Source organism: Citrus sinensis, chromosome 8, assembly GCF_022201045.2.
Source record: "Citrus sinensis cultivar Valencia sweet orange chromosome 8, DVS_A1.0, whole genome shotgun sequence".
Taxonomy (NCBI): domain Eukaryota; kingdom Viridiplantae; phylum Streptophyta; class Magnoliopsida; order Sapindales; family Rutaceae; genus Citrus; species Citrus sinensis.
This window is the reverse complement of record NC_068563.1, coordinates 639,663-657,349: the sequence shown is the minus strand read 5'-3', so window position 1 is coordinate 657,349 and position 17,687 is coordinate 639,663. Positions and strand designations below refer to the sequence as shown.

At 37.3% G+C, this 17,687-nt stretch overlaps 2 protein-coding genes across 2 annotated transcripts; both read left to right on the top strand.

Moving 5' to 3' along the window:
- Positions 1-3,365: 3,365 nt before the first annotated feature.
- Positions 3,366-3,979, top strand: LOC102610425 (auxin-responsive protein SAUR64). The gene has a single exon (XM_006486785.4). It carries the CDS (start codon positions 3,432-3,434, stop codon positions 3,858-3,860), a length of 429 nt encoding a protein of 142 aa, XP_006486848.2. The 5' UTR covers positions 3,366-3,431; the 3' UTR covers positions 3,861-3,979.
- Positions 3,980-13,936: 9,957 nt separating this feature from the next.
- On the top strand, positions 13,937-15,989 carry LOC127899294 (uncharacterized). Its single transcript, XM_052432643.1, has 2 exons — positions 13,937-14,351; positions 14,810-15,989. The coding sequence occupies exons 1-2, from the start codon at positions 13,951-13,953 to the stop codon at positions 15,981-15,983; spliced, it is 1,575 nt and encodes a 524-aa protein (XP_052288603.1). The 5' UTR covers positions 13,937-13,950; the 3' UTR covers positions 15,984-15,989.
- The last annotated feature ends 1,698 nt before the right edge of the window (positions 15,990-17,687 follow it).

Genomic DNA, 17,687 nt, shown 5'->3' with positions numbered 1-17,687 from the left:
ACTTTCTTTTATCCAAAAGACAAATTTATTTACTTATTGGCCCCTTGGAAAAACCTCCAGCTGGTGGTTTCATTGCATTGCGCTTACAATGGTCCGCCGTTATATAGACGGTTTGACATTGTTTGCTATGTTTGAAACTCAACACAATTGTGGACCATCGCAGGGCAACAATTTGATTTCTTCCTACCAAGTGGGTCCAAAATTGTTCGTGGCTTACAATTTTTAGAGCTACTTAAAATTCAACCATGTGCATTTGTAGATTGAACTTCCATGCATTAATAACTTTTGGATCTGGACTCTTATGAACAGAGTAACCAAAGACACTTGACCCAAGATGCTTGAGATCTGCCTGACACAGGATTTCTCTGTATTAATCTAGCCTGAGGTTCCAATATCTGATTTGATAAAAAAAAAAAAATGAAAGAAACATTATTGCTTTCAAATAATTTTAATGTTTCATACCAGAAAGTTTGTTCCGGCAAATAAAGGAGATGAATAATACCACATGTGGGCTTATATACATAGCATCATCTAAAAGCAGGGAAAGTAATGCATGGTATACAACAAACATGTTTTATAGTTTACCGTCTGATCAAAACAAAGCTGATTATGGAATACAACAAAACCTAGTTTCTTCATCACATATATTTTGCTTATACCTAGTGATCATTCACAAAGAAGTCCAATTCATTTAATGACCGCAAACAAGTCCTGGCTGCTTTGATTGCTCTTTCGCGAAAAAGTGATTGTGATGGGCAGCAACTGGTGACATCAGACATTTGCAAAGCTCTTTCTACATCTTTAGTTACACCACGTTCAAGAAACAAAATTGCATACTCCACGAAGGATGCATCACATGGCAATGTGATAGGCCCATCAAACTCCATGTAAACTCATCCTCCGACAACTCAACAGTTCTCTAAAAAATGAAAATCATTTTATGTAGATACTCCAGGGATTGAGGTGCTATAACTTTTAAGTTACAATTGATGTAGACAAAAATTATAAGTATGAAATGAAAGTTAATATTATGTACTAAATATAATTTTTAAATAATAATTTTGACAAAATTAATAAAGATATAATAAGTTTTTCATCATACAAATGTAAAATCAAATCAACTTAGTTTTTAAGTTACAGCAGTTAGTACTTACGAAATACTTTAGTATTGTATCTTTTAAGGTATAACTGGCCAGCCTCAATTCCAAGCAAGCCTTAAGAATCTCTTGTGATCAGTTATATAAACAACAAAATGTCCCTTATGAGCAAGTAATATTGTACTATCAACATTAGCCGCTTCATTTTTAGGTAGTGAATTTCTCTTTTTTTGATGATGGAAAAATTTCCCCATCTGCTTGCCATTTTGAAGAGTTTCCTGAAATCAATTACAGTTAGTTTTTTGAAAAAAAATTATAGGGAGGTCTTTTATTTTTAGATATTGTCCGCTCTTGGCACACAACTGCTACGGTTTTGTTATTGAGCTTTACAACCCAAAACACGTCTATTTAGTTAGGAGAGCCCATGGATTATAAACTACTTTGGGGACTCACTAGCTAGCAATATGGAATATTATATACTTCTCTTCCTTGATGACCTCTGAGGGTCATCAAAAATAGAGTGGAACGAAATCATGTCATTAACAAATCTATTCACACATTGGATTGCAAGTCGGTTCTAATACCAATTGTAATAGCTCGAGCCCAACTTAACTAATTAAGATTGAAGTTATTTTCCAAATTTTATGCCGTTGTATTTTGGTTTTGACAATTTAGTTTTGTGTTGTGCCTGTTTAAATATTTGATGGAGAAATACTTCAAAAGAATTTAGATCTATTACAAATAGATGTAGGCAATTAAAAACCTAGAATTAACAACTTAATTAATTTTCGGAAACATTGTTCACCGTTATGGTTACAGTTACTGTTCACAGTTACTATTCACTAGCACTGTTCACGATTGCTGTTCATCCGCATAAAAAATATTAATTTTCCAAAAACACAATAAATTGCATAAATTAAATGACACGGAGATTTTTACGTGGTTTGGATTAATCAATCCTACATCCACGAGGTCATACCCAGATGAAAAGTAATTCACTAAGTTGAGATGTTACAACTTATGGATTTACCAAATTTAAGACTCTCACTTACAGTTTATCACCATATAGTTTACTCAACCTTAGACTGAATCTGTTTCTCTTGAATAATTGCTACCCTTCTTGATCCACGAACCTCAAGGCACTTCGTAAAGTGATCAATAGCAATTCTTCAATTCTTCAATTCTTCAGTTCTTCAATGTCTAGTGATCTAAGATCCACATAGACTCTCCACAAAGATGAAAAGAAAATAAGTAAATAAATCAATACAAAATTATGCACCAAATCCGGATTCTTTAGGGAGGAGGCTGAATTTTGCTTCTCCGCTTTATGCTCTGTGTGTTTTCAATTGTGAAATACCTCTCTTTATATAGGCACTAGGGTTTCACAAAAATAGCAAGTCTTAAAAGAATTGGATTCTTTCCAAATAAAAATTTATTTCCTCTTATAATTCCTATGAATCTTAATAGGAATAAATATGATCTTCTTGCCTTACTTGTCTCCCAAGAAGCATTTAATGAATTTCCTGTTTGAACCAACTTCTTACTCTAAATAGATCTTATGCGCCAATTATAAAATCTCATCATTAATTGACTTACTAAGTTAGACATCTAATTAAATTACAAAACAAATATTCCTAATAAATTACAATATCACTAAATTTAGGGAATTAATAAATTATTCTCTATTACAAGATATGCAATAAAAAAAATTTTCAATTTAACTAGACTTGTCATAAGATGCCAACTCTATAAGTAATGGACTTAACAATACTGATTTCAGAAAAAGGCAAAATTTTATAAGTCATGCAATCCGGTTGGATCTTGGTGCCTTAAAACTGCATTATAACTAGTAAATCTTTGAACATGCTTGAGACGGCTCCAGACTTGGTTAACAGCAAACTAATTACTGATCCTAAGACAAAATTACCTGGATTATAAAATTGAAAAGATTTAGTTAACAACTAACAAAGTGGTCCTGAGACAAACCTACTTGGATTATAAAATTGATAAGATTCTTTTGTAAAAATCAAGAGCTGATTCATTTCTAGATTATAACTATTAAGTTGGCTAATACTGTCCATGCACAACCCTGGCAGAAGAAGACAATTGCTGATTTAAGTAACTAGTGACAATGGCCTACCCTGAAGAAGACAATCACAAGTCCGACGATCTCTTTGCTTCGATGATCACATGGCCATAGGTCCCATCAACCCAATATATATATAACCAAACTCCCATTGCTTCTGCACCACCACATCACAATATCTTCTTACCAAGAATCTCATCTCTAAAGCTTCTGTTACCAATTTGTTCAATCATCTTCATTTTTCCATCATGATCAACTCAAAAAGGCTCATTCAATTAGCCAGAAAGTGGCAGAAAATGGCTGCAATGAAGCGGATGCGAATTTCCTTCCCAAGAAGTGCTGCTGAACAGAACTCGTCTATTGCCAACAAAGGCCATTTTGTGGTCTACACCACCGATGAAAAAAGGTTCTCAGTTCCACTGGAATATCTCAGCAATAATGTTTTCATAGAGCTCTTAAGGATGTCTGAAGAGGAATTCGGACTTCCATCCAATGGACCTATCACTCTGCCCTGTGATAGCACTTTCTTAAGCTATGTCATGTCATTGGTTCAACGATGCATGCCCGATGATCTGGAGAAAGCTTTGCTAACTTCCCTATCAACATGCCATTTCTCAGCTTCATCTTCTCTGGGTCTAGGACAAAGCCATCAACAAACACTTATTTATAGCTATTGAAGTGAAAAAGGAAAAAAGAAAAAAGTAATAATTTTGATGTAGTATACTTTCTTCAGCGCTGTAAATATCAAATGAAAACTTTTGTTTCATTATGTCCCAAAACGAATGGCTAAATTTTACTTCCCTTAATGAAAGAAACTCATCTCTTTATTACTTTGCTCAGTCATCAAGATTCAACGACAGAAGTCATGCGTTGCAATCTTTTATTTCTTTGGCTTGTAATGTGGGTTAAAAGATTTCTTCTGAAATATTACTAATATTTTATCAGAAAAAATTAACGAAATTGACCAGGCTTTATCTTATCTAAGACCTTCTGCTTTTGAATGTTTCTGAAATAATAAGTTAAAGCTCCAACTGTAAATTTTGAAATAATTCAAGCAAAAAACCACATTAAATGAGGTCTTCCGAAGTAAAAGAGCAGAGGAGTCTCCATGAAGCAATGGAGAAAAGCTTAACAACAACTCCTAATTAAAAATGTGGATAGACTGCGAAGTCGCTGGGAGAGTCAAATGCATTCTGTATTTTATGCCTTTCTTGGATTATATCATGTTATTGTGGCTTCTGTTAGCAGGGCTAACTTTAGACTATCTAGAGCCTTAGGACAATTTTTTTTTTATAAAGTTTTTATTTTACAATTTCAATACTAAAAAAAAAACATAAAAAGTCTCAAAATCCATTCTATCTTTAATTCTTAAATGTTAACAATAATTAAAAAAAATTAAAAATTTCAAAAACAAAAGTTTAAAAAATAGCCAAGAAATTTTTTTTCCTATTAGAATCATTACAAAAATATAACAAATAAATAAATAAATAAAATATTATTTTCAAATAGAATATTTAGAATAGTAGCACATAGAAAGTTGAGGCGATGAATTGATGATCAGATAATAGATATGAATTTTATATTTTAACAAACTAATTTTTTTTTTAAATGAACCAATGAATGTACTGATTTTCTTTGTAGAGAAAAGAGTAAGAAATTTTTCATCTACTGATTTTTTAGATTATAAGATTTTTAATAAAAATTAAAAGTAAAAAATTCTAACATTAAATAATTATATTTTTTAAAGAAATTGAAAAGGTAAATTATTTAAACTTTTTTCTTAGAAAGACTAATAATGAATAAATTAATGGTTAGACAATATTAATAATTTCTAAAAAGATCTTCATTAACTAGAAAAATATTAAAGAAATATTCAAAAAATGAAGCCTTCTTTAATGCACATGCATGCCTCACCACTTCTTTGTAAGCCAAACATGGCTAATTACTAATGCAACAGTAAGCCAAACGTGGCTAATTAAAAAAGCAACAACCAGTTGCCTGCTTCGTAATTTCATCTGCATGCTTCAGCTACTTGCTTGGATTCAGTGTGTCGGAGGCTATATAAGTGAGAAATTGAAACGACCCGCCCCAAACTCCATAGGAGGAATCTATATACATATAAATAAATAAATAAATAATAATAATAATAATAATAATAATAATAATAATAATAATAATAATAATAATAATAATAATAATAATAATAATAATAATAATAATAATAATAATAATAATAATCTTTTTACAATCCATAAATATTCAAGTCTCAAATACAAATATATTACACAAACTGAAGCATAAGATTTTAAAATTTATGCCAAACCATCTATCGTTCTCAATTCAAGTCCTCCTCGTCACTCATATGAAACAATCCTGATTTATGGAAATTACAATAAACTATAATGAGTACGAAACTCGGTAAGTAAACCAATTTTTCAAATACCAAATACATACATACATATATAATGCGGATGGATGACATGCCATGATATTAAAAAACATTGTAAAACAAATCATCAAAATCTCATTCTATCATTTTCAAACTTTCACATTCTCTTTCAAATCACTTACTTGAGCTACCTTCATTCAATTACCGCTTAGTAGGACACTCATTTAACTTTCATAATTTTCATACACTTTGGGCTTCACGTCAATGCGTCACTCGCCCACTTATCTCTTAATTATAATATAACATCCAGAGTGTCCTCCACTAAGCGAGTAACAAATTCAAGCATCCAAGCCAAAGATGTAAAACAAACTTTCTTTCTTCAAATTCTGTTTGGCTAAAATCCACTTTCTTATTTCACAGAAAACATAATACATTTTCGTGCTAATGCCAATGAACATTCACACATACACATGCATGTGTCCATAAACACACATAACAACACATCATATTAACACATCACATAAACACATGGGCAAAACATACAAATCTACATCTGTACATATCAAAATAAGCTATTCAAACATATTAAACATATACATATTGTTTATTGTGATTCATTAGAAATCTAATTTACTTACCTCCTAACATCCTCGGGTAATAAGGCGTAGCGGTATCATCGGCCTAAAATAAATAAGAAAACCCTCATAAGATAAAATCAAGCCATAATCATAATCATAAACTCCAATGTCCTCAAATTTCTCAATACAGTCACATTCTAAACTTAACCTCAAATAATCTCTATTTAAATCATAAATTACCAAAATACTCTCGAAATCATAAATTATCCTTGAAATCATAAATTATATAATTAGCCTCGAAATCCCGAAATCATAAATTACCAAAATGCCCTTGAATTCAAGATTACCAAAATACCCCTAAAACTGTAATTTGCCAATTTAACCTCAAATCATAAATTACCAACCTATCCTCAATTTATGAAATTACTAAAATATCCATAAAATTGCCCCACAATTTAAAAAACTACCAAAATGCCCTCGCTAACTAACGATGACCGAAATTCATGCGACGGTGACCGGAAAGGTCAGATAGAAGCTTCGTGCCTCGTTGAATCCAACGGTGGCAGCAGTGCACTCCGACTCGCGGCCACAGCGGCATATTGACCTCGACAGCTGTGAAAATCTAATGGCTGAACGATGACAAATCGGCTTCCCTGGTGGTTGTGGATGGTCAGAAATAGCAAAGGGCAAGGTGGAGAACGAAACCCAACCTGTGGCATGGCCGAAGCCCGCCTAAATCGACGGCTACTGTGATAGGTTGAGTCGCGGTTCTTTCAAGCTAAATCGTCGGTGTTTTGGCCGTTTTTCGGCAACTTGGACAACTGGGATATGACCGGCGTCTCACAAGCTTTTGATCGGTACCAAGCTTGGCCGGTGGGGTGGGGTTACATAATATCTGAAAATTTATTATTACCATATACAAAACAATTTATTGTTTTATCATAAAATCATGAAAATTTCCAAAATCACACTACACATATATAAAAATTCTTGGTCCAAATTTCATAATTTTTGAAGAAGTCTAGCTATGGTAAAAATAATTTCGTAATCAATGTTCTTCACTGAAATAAAAAATTTCCAGGTTTTTAGACTTTACTTCAAAAAGATCATAACTAATTGAAATCTTTTCTGATTATCTTGGAAAAACTTTCAAAACATTCTGGAAGATGTCTAGTTTAACATGTCCAAAATCAAGAATCAAAATCAATTTGTACAAATTACTATGATTTTTGAAATAATACATTGTCGGCATATTTTCAGCAAAATCTTAGGTTTCTACTTCTGTTACAAATATCTAATCATGCTTCTCGATAACAAATTAATGAAAACCAAGAATTAAAACTTACCTCTGATCTTCTCTCAACAATATTCAATTCAAACGACACAACCTGATCTCATGTGTTGCTCACAGTAGAACTTCTTCTCTTTTTTTCTCTTTTATGTCTTTTCTCTCCACCTATCTTTTTTTTCCTCTCCGTCGTTTTTTTCCCTCATCTTAGTCGATCTTTGTTTCTCTCTCATAATGGGAAAGACATCTTATTCTTTTTATATTAGGGTGAAAGATCACTAAAAAAATTAAAAAGACTTAAATACCCTTAGGAGAATTGGGGTATTACATTTTCTTTCATGTTTAAAATTTCATGAATTAAATTATTATTATTATTATTATTATTATTATTATTATTATTATATTTTGAAGAGAAGAATATGCTCTTGTTACGATTGGTATTTAATGCAGTTCATACAAGAATCAAAATTTTTACTTTTGGACTTTGTTGAATATTAACCAAGCAAGAATGAGAGAAATTTATAAGATTATTACACAATAGAGGTCAGGCCCTTCTTATGGGCTGACCAAATTAGTTTGAAGATATATTCCCTTTTTAGTAATAAATCAAGCAATCTGATTGGATTTTGGTTGGTCACTTTGTTGTGAGATCGCTTACAAGCTGCATTACACTTTACACCTAATCATTAGGAAAGATAATTAAATCTTTGAACATGCCTGAAACGGCTATCAGACTTAGTTAAATACTTAGTGACAAGGAGTCAAAATCACTTGGATTATAAAATTGAAAGTATTCTTCGTTAAAAGCAAGATCTGATCAAGTACTACCGTTGTGCTTTGATTTGTAATTTTTATTGTTTTGTAGTTTTACACGAGGGTTTGTTGTTGTTAAAGTACATAGATCCTTCCATTTACCTTGTCATTTGGTTGCTTTCTTGTTACTTTTTCATTTTTTAGTATGCTGTACCTGTACTTGGTTAAGTACTCTCTCCATAGTTTATAAATTCTATTTTTTGTTTTTCCCTCTTCTTTGAATACAAAGACAAGATTTTGACCTTATATGTTTTGCCACCATTAGGCTCCCATTTGAATCTTTTTTACGTTACTTTGTTTGACCCAGAGTAATTTTTCGTACAAAAAGTACAAAAGCAGTTATAAACCACGCAATCTGGTAGGGTTTTTGCTGATTACAAAATCCAATATGCGCAATCTTTTGGAAGAACTCTAAATCTTTGAATTGAACATGCCTGAGACGGCTGAAACACTTACAGAACTCTTAACTAACTGATAATGAGACAAAATCGTAGTATAAAACCGAAGGATTCTTTGTACAAAACAAGAACTGATTCAGTGTTTTAACAACCTTGATAGTAGATAATTAAATCTTGTAGATTATTTTATTTTCTTGGTTAACAAAACAGACTTGATGTTAACTTTGTTGCATTCAGGAACTAGGCAAATACTGTCCATGTGCAATCCTTGCAAAAGAAGACAACTGCTCAACTAACTGACAAGTGACGTTGGGCATTGGCCTCCACTGAAAATCTGATTCTTATCAGAAGCCAAACAAAATCACAAGTCCGGCAATCAATATGCTTCGGTAATCACATGGCCATAGATCCTATCAACCCAACAGAAAGAAACATGGGCAGATGATGCTGTCTTTCCTCATCAATATAAATATGAACAAACCCTCCGTTGTTTCAGCGCCACAACACAATATCTTCTTACCAAGAAATCTCATTCTCTAGAGCTTGTATTTCCACTTTGTTCAAAAATCTTCAGCCTACAAACATGATCAACTCAAAAAGACTCATTGAATTGGCCAGAAAATGGCAGAAAATGGCAACAATAAAGCGGAGAAGAATTTCCTTCCCAAGAAGAGCTGCATCGCAGAACTCATCGGTTGCCAATAAAGGCCATTTTGTTGTGTACACCACTGATGAAAAAAGATTCACAGTTCCACTGGAATATCTAAGCAGAAATGTCTTCATAGAGCTCTTAAGAATGTCTGAAGAGGAATTTGGACTTCCATCTTTTGGACCTATCACTCTGCCATGTGATAGTACTTTCTTGAATTATGTTATGTCATTGATTAAAGGACGCATGCCCGAGGAACTGGAGAAAGTATTGCTAAATTTTCTACCAACTTCCCATTTCTCAGCTTCAACTTCTCTTGGTCTAGCCCAAAGCCATCAACTGACATTTATTTATAGCTATTGAAGAAACAAGTTCTAGACTTACTGTCTACGTATTTTACAACCCTGATGTGTTATAATTTCTTCAGTTTGTAAATATCAAATGAAAAAACTTTGTTCCAACTTCCAACCATTTTGTCCCCAAACGAATGTTATAATTTTACGAAGAATACTAGAATTCGTTTATATCTATTTTAATTTGTTTATACCTGACACACTTTGTATTTCTTTCACTTGTAGTGTTTCTAGTACAAAATTAATTTATTTTGACAATTACTGGTTTAACAAATTTGAGTAAGCATCATCTTGTATAATTCTTTCAGCTTTTGATTGGTCCTTTAATAATAGGTAAAGCCGTAAAGGATCACATTGTTAATTTTTTCAAATAATTCAAACGAAAAACCACAATAAGTGGGGTCTTGTATATAAAATAAAAAAAAAAAACAATAGAGGATTTTTCCCAAGAAACTACGCAGAAAAGGGTAAGTGATGATAATTAGATAAACAATAAATATGACAACAGATTGTAAAGTTACGGTGAAAGTCAAATAAACTTTTATGTTAGACTTGTTTTTATGTTACATATAAATAGCATTACCCATGTTGGCTTGCATCTCTTTTCCTGCCAGCAGAAACTTGCTGGCATGAATTATGAAATTAATAACTGTAGAAGCAATGAATTTTTCTGGGTTATGATTTGCTTTTCAAATGAGAATTCAACGAGTATAGAGTTATCCACAGAAGTTCTGCCACTCAGATACCAAGCATCTTGGGTCGGATGTCTTTGGTTAATTCTGTTTTATTTGAGTACAGATTCAGAAATGATTAATGCAACAATGTTTATATCTATATACATATGGTTAAGAAGAGACTATTTCATGTCAATTTGAGTCATCACCAATTTTAGACCCACTTGGTCTGGAAGAAATGATAACGGTGTCCTGCTATGGTCCACTGCCATGTGCTCAGTTCTAGCCGTTTCTGTCTGGTTCACATGCTTTTGTTTTACTTGAGTTCGACAGAAGAGAAGCAAACATTAGAGGGACTCTCTCTTTCCTGATGACTACAAAAACTATTCTGTAACATCCCGGCTCCTTTGGGAGATGTTACCAACCATTCCATTCATCAATCTCTAATTATAACAAAGAAATATCTATAAAGGCCCAATTAAATTTGGAGGGTCACAAATTCTCCCATCCTTAAATAAATTTTGTCCTTGAAATTTGTATATGGCAATGTACTCAATCTTCACCTTGAAGTATAATCATAACTTAAATAAAAATATAACCTCAATAAAAAAAAAAAAATCATCTGTGTCAAATTATCAATTAATCCATCAGTAACAAAGTTGGAACTCCATGAATAAACCTCAAGTCGTCAATTCTCACAATTCAATGTATCAAAGTTGCAGTTGTCACAACTCTCCCCCTCTTAAAAGAATGTCATCCTCGAAATTCATTACTAATAATTTATAAGAATATAGGAATTGATTAATTAAATGACATTACTACACCATTGTTGAATTTATAGCAATGCTCAATACTCAACCATGACCATACAAAAAGGATTCTCCTTTCATGCTTTGTTAATCCTAAACAAAAGGTTTTCATCAATTACCGCAAAATCAATCATGCTTGCACTATTTTTCCATCAGCCTCCAGCCTTCTAAAATCAGACGCAATACTTATTACCTTCGCAGAGATCATGTTGCCACAAAAAAAAAAAAAAAAAAAAAATTCCTGTCCGAAATCTATTTTCAGGGCTAAGAGTTCACGTATCTTTTCAAAAGTCGTATAAGTAAGTGAAAATTTAATTATAGTCATTTTTAATAAACAGTTTTTTTCAAATAATCATTTCAATATCTAATTTAACAACAAAAAGCTTTTGATAGAAAACCTTCAAAACATAAAAGCTTAACATAAACGCATATAAGAAGAAACAGCACATTATCAATAAAAATCTCTATAAACTTTTGAGTTCTAAAACTCATCAAATAATCACGCTTGTGCAAACATCACAAAAAGTCATTGATCCCACATGCCTACTTCAAAATCTTTGCTAGAATGCTAGTCCTTACAACAATATACACATATAACCTTACAACAATATACACATATAACTCCGATAACAAACATACTTGAGTCCAGATCTGATGATCAAATAATAAATACATCAATAACTGAACATAAAAAATAAATAATAAATAGTAAGACCAGTTCCATAACAAAACATACCTTTCAGAGATCATACTTACAAGTAGGGTTTTTAAAATTAAAATTTTCATAGCTCAATTCTTTCCAAAACTATTGAAAATAATTCTGTCTCCGACCTCATCAAATCTATCATACATTTTCTGTTTTTTGAATATACTTGCTTTAAAAATACAAAACAATTTATCATAAAATCATGGAAATTTCCGAAAACATACTAGACATGTAGACAACTCACTGTTCCAAATTTCGTAATTTTTGAAGAACTCTAGATGTAACAAAAGAGTCTAGAAATTCATATTTTTCCATGGAACCAGAAAATTTCAGAATTTCAAACTTCAATTTGAAAAATTCATAACAAATTGGGTTCACATTTGATTTCATTGAAACAAGTTTCAAAACATTATTTTAGATGTCTAGATTAATGTTTAGGGAATGAAATAGGGTGACCAAGATAAAGGTGTTTGCTCATACATTATCGTGCTCTCCTCAAAGTAAAAGTGAGCAAATGGTTGAGCAGATCATCTCGACCAGAATAATATGTGGTGACCTCGAGCACATCACCTCGGCCAGGATGTTATTGGTCACCTCGACCAGGAAGTCACCAGGAAGCACGTCATCCGCGAGGCCAATTTCCTGCAAGAAGCATAAAGCCATTCCTGCTGTATTCTTGCTAAGGGTTGATTCGAGGAGACCCGGTCAACGACAGTTGGCGAGGCATGCTCTCCAGCCCGAGAATCTAGGCACGAAGGCCACGCAACCACCCATGACTACGGAAATGGGGAATCCACGTTCGAGAGGTGAAAGGATAACGGACGTAGACTGCGAAAAACTGGGATTCAGAGGAAGCCTATAAAAAGGTAGCCAACGAAGGTAAAAGGGTTAGCATTTTTTAGATTAGAAGGGAGCTAACGAAAAAAGCCATAAGATCTGTGGTAGGCGTTCCCCGAACCTTCATATCTGACTTGAGCGTCGGAGGGTTTGCGCCGGGAAAACAACCGGCGTACTCTAACTTGTCTGTGTGCGCAGGAACCTCTGGAGAAGAAGCCTTACGAGGAGACCTCCTGGTCGTGGTGAAGTTGATCGAGCAGAGATCCTGGTCGTAGAACGAGGACAACCAGAATCTCGCATCAACATTTTGGCGCCGTCTGTGGGGAACTGATCAAAAAGCTTCTGTTGATAGCAAGAAGGGGAGTAAAGCAAGTGAAAAGCGATGGAAACAGGGGAAGCAATGCAGATAACATCCCTCGATACCCGAGTGGAAAACAAGAATGGCAGACAAGAACCTGTAGAGGATCTGGAAACTGTAAGCCTGGGACCAGAGAATCCGGGAAAGACAATCAGAATCGGGTCGAGACTTAAGGGAGAGCAAAAGCAGAAGTTGGTGAAATGCTTACAGGCTCATGCAGATGTGTTTGCTTGGACACATGAAGACATGCCAGGGATTGACCCTGAGGTAGCATGTCATAAGCTGGCAATAAAGAAAGGTGCTCGGGCAGTAAGGCAGAAGAGGAGGTGCTTCAACCAGGAGAGGTATGAGGCTATAAATGGCGAGGTGGAGAAGCTCTTGAGAGCAGGGTTCATTCGGGAAGTCAATTACCCTGAATGGATATCGAATGTGGTGTTGGTAAAGAAAGCGAATGGCAAGTGGAGGATGTGTGTGGATTTCACAGACCTCAATAAGGCGTGCCCAAAGGACAGCTTCCCTTTACCAAAGATCAATCAGCTAGTAGATTCAACGGCTGGACACGCTCTGCTTAGCTTCATGGACGCGTTCTCGGGATACAACCAGATCCCCATGTACGAGCAGGACGAGGAGAGCACGGCTTTCATCACTAACCAGGGTTTGTTCTGTTATAGGGTAATGCCATTTGGTCTCAAAAATGCTGGGGTCACCTATCAGAGGCTGGTGAACAAAGTCTTTAAGCCGTTGATTGGGAAAACCATGGAGGTGTACGTGGATGACATGATCACCAAGTCCAAAATCCCGAAGGAACATGTCAGACACCTCGAGGAGACATTCGAGCTTTTGAGGAGGTATAAGATGAAGCTCAACCCGGAGAAATGTACTTTTGGGGTCAAGTCGGGGAAGTTCATTGGATTCATGGTGAGTCATTGGGGGATCGAAGCAAATCCCGAAAAGATCCAGGCGATCGTGCAGATGAGGTCTCCTCGTAGCCTGAAGGAAATACAAAGCCTTACGGGGAGATTGGCGGCATTGAGCCGATTCATATCCAAGGCTACAGATAAGTGTCAACCATTCTTTCAAGTGATAAGGAGGGGAAAGAAAACAGAGTGGACCCCGGAATGCGAGGAAGCCTTTCAGAACTTGAAGCAGTATTTACAGCAAGCCCCTCTGCTATCCACACCGAGGGATGGGGACAAGTTATTTTTGTATCTGGCGGTATCGGATCGGGCCGCCAGTTCTGTTCTGGTGAGAGAGGAAGAAGGAGTTCAGTATCCAATATACTACACCAGTAAGGCCCTGCTCGACGCTGAGACCAGGTACCCACCGTTGGAGAAACGGGCACTTGCCCTTGTGGTTGCTGCTCTTGTGGATTCATGGTGAGTCATTGGGGGATCGAAGCAAATCCCGAGAAGATCCAGGCGATCGTGCAGATGAGGTCTCCTCGTAGCCTGAAGGAAATACAAAGCCTTACGGGGAGATTGGCGGCATTGAGCCGATTCATATCCAAGGCTACAGATAAGTGTCAACCATTCTTTCAAGTGATAAGGAGGGGAAAGAAAACAGAGTGGACCCCGGAATGCGAGGAAGCCTTTCAGAACTTGAAGCAGTATTTACAGCAAGCCCCTCTGCTATCCACACCGAGGGATGGGGACAAGTTATTTTTGTATCTGGCGGTATCGGATCGGGCCGCCAGTTCTGTTCTGGTGAGAGAGGAAGAAGGAGTTCAGTATCTAATATACTACACCAGCAAGGCCCTGATCGACGCTGAGACCAGGTACCCACCGTTGGAGAAATGGGCACTTGCCCTTGTGGTTGCTGCTCGGAAGTTGAGGCCATATTTTCAGGCATTCCCAGTCTCGGTTATAACAAACCAGCCATTACGTCAAACTCTGCACAAGCCCGATGCTTCTGGTCGGCTCGTCAAGTGGGCTATAGAGCTGAGCGAGTTCGACATAGACTACAAACCCCGAGCAGCGATGAGGGCTCAGGCAATGGCCGATTTCGTAGCAGAATTCACAGAGCCTGAAGTATGTTTAGACCAACAAGATGTAGTTGCAGACAGTGGCGAAGCTCAAGTATGGCAAATGTCTGTAGATGGGTCATCAGGGGAGCAGGGATTAGGAGCATGGATTGTATTGGAAGGCCCGGAGGGGGAGGAGATCTCTTATGCTGTAAAGTTAGAATTCGCAGCAACAAATAACCAAGCAGAGTATGAAGCCTTGATAGCAGGATTGGAACTGGCTAAGGCCGTGAGAGCAGATAGAGTGAAGATCAGAACTGATTCCCAGCTGGTTGCGAATCATGTCAGTGAAAGATTCCAACCAAGAGAGGAGAAGATGGAGCAGTACTTGAAGATAGTCAGGCAGATGATGGAAAAATTCAAAGCGGTGGAGGTAGTACAAATTCCAAGGGAGCAGAATAGTCGAGCAGATATTCTGGCCAAGATGGCAGCGGTAGCAGACCCAAAAATGCCAAAGTCGATCCCTCTGGAGGTGAAGTCCAGCCCGAGCATCGAGCCGAATTCGGGGGTGCTGCGGATAGAACAAAAATGCTCGTGGATGGACCCGATAGTTTCATACCTTAGAGACGGGGTATTACCACCAGATAAGCTGCGAGCTCGGAAGATTAGAGCCCAGGCCTCGAGATACACGATGATTGATGGGATACTGTATCGGCGAGGATATACACTACCTTTCCTTCGATGTTTGGATGAGGACGACGCGGATTACGTACTGAGAGAAGTACATGAAGGAATTTGCGGGAATCATTCTGGTGGGAGATCCCTGGCCCACAAGATTCTAAGGCAGGGATATTTCTGGCCGAAAATGCACCAGGATGCACAGGAGAAGACCAGGAGCTGTGTAAGCTGCCAGAGTTTTGCAAGTTTCCCCAACCAACCACCAGAGAAGCTCACCTCTATGGCCTCCCCTTGGCCATTTGCTCAATAGGGAATTGATCTGATCGGCCCGCTGCCAAAGGGACGAGGAGCAGCAACACATGCAATAGTTGCTATAGATTACTTCACGAAGTGGATAGAGGTCGAAGCCCTTAGCAGGATTACAGAGAAGAAAACGACAGACTTTGTGTGGAGAAACCTGGTCTGTCGATACGGGATCCCTTATGCCTTGGTAACGGATAATGGCAGGCAGTTCGATAATCACAGCTTCAGGGATTTCTGCCAGAACCTCGGGATAGAGCTGAAGTATTGCTCGCCTGCTCACCCTCAATCGAATGGACAAGTAGAAGCAGCCAACAAGACCATCAAGAGACTTTTGAAAACCAGGCTTGGAGCAAAAAAGGGTACATGGGTTGATGAGCTGTCAGGTGTCCTATGGGCATACAGGACAACCCACAAAACAGCAACTGGGGAGACACCGTTCGCCCTGGCTTTCGGACATGAAGCGGTCGTACCAGCTGAGATAGGAACGACCACGCACCGGACAGACCATTTCAATGAGCAGGAGAACGACGAGCAGATGTGTTTGAATCTTGATCTGCTAACGGAGAAGAGGGAGCAAGCAGCTGGTCGATCAGCCGTTTACCAGCAAAGGGTTGCTCGCTATTATAACCAGAAGGTGAATGTACGACAATTCAGGGTCGGAGACTGGGTACTGAGAAGAGTGAATCAGAGCACCAAAGATTCGACTCAAGGAGTGCTGGGACCGAATTGGGAATGACCATATAGAGTCAAGCAGATAGTGGGACCCGGAGCTAACAAGCTGGTTCGCACGGACGGCCACGAGGTGAAACGCCCATGGAACGCAGCACACCTCCGAAAATACTTCCAGTAAGACTTGTTCACATTTGAAAGCTATTTATGTTCATGTTCATTATCGTTTATCTTTTACGCTTTATGTCCAAACAATTTCATGTAAGTTGAATCCTGCCATTAATGGAACGTCGAGGAATTTCATTCGCTTGAAACTGTGAAAATTTCCAAAGGCATGCAAAGGCTCATCAAAGTCTCAAAGCCTGTTTTATGGCGAGACAGAAGCCAAGCGTGCCAGGGTCTGCTCGACCACGAGAAGGCGAGCAAAATCCCAATCCTCGAAGAATCAAAGGCATGCAAAGGCTCATCAAAGTCTCAAAGCCTGTTTTATGGCGAGACAGAAGCCAAGCGTGCCAGGGTCTGCTCGACCACGAGAAGGCGAGCAGAATCCCAATCCTTGAAGAATCAAAGGCATGCAAAGGCTCATCAAAGTCTCATCAAAGTCTCAAAGCCTGTTTTATGGCGAGACAGAAGCCAAACGTGCCAGGGTCTGCTCGACCACGAGAAGGCGAGCAGAATCCCAATCCTTGAAGAACCAAAGGCATGCAAAGGCTCATCAAAGTCTCAAAGCCTGTTTTATGGCGAGACAGAAGCCAAGCGTGCCAGGGTCTGCTCGACCACGAGAAGGCGAGCATAATCCCAATCCTCAAAGAATCAAAGGCATGCAAAGGCTCATCAAAGTCTCAAAGCCTGTTTTATGGCGAGATAGAAGCCAAGCGTGCCAGGGTCTGCTCGACCACGAGAAGGCGAGCAGAATCCCAATCCTCGAAGAATCAAAGGCATGCAAAGGCTCATCAAAGTCTCAAAGCCTATTTTATGGCGAGACAGAAGCCAAGCGTGCCAGGGTCTGCTCGACCACGAGAAGGCGAGCAGAATCCCAATC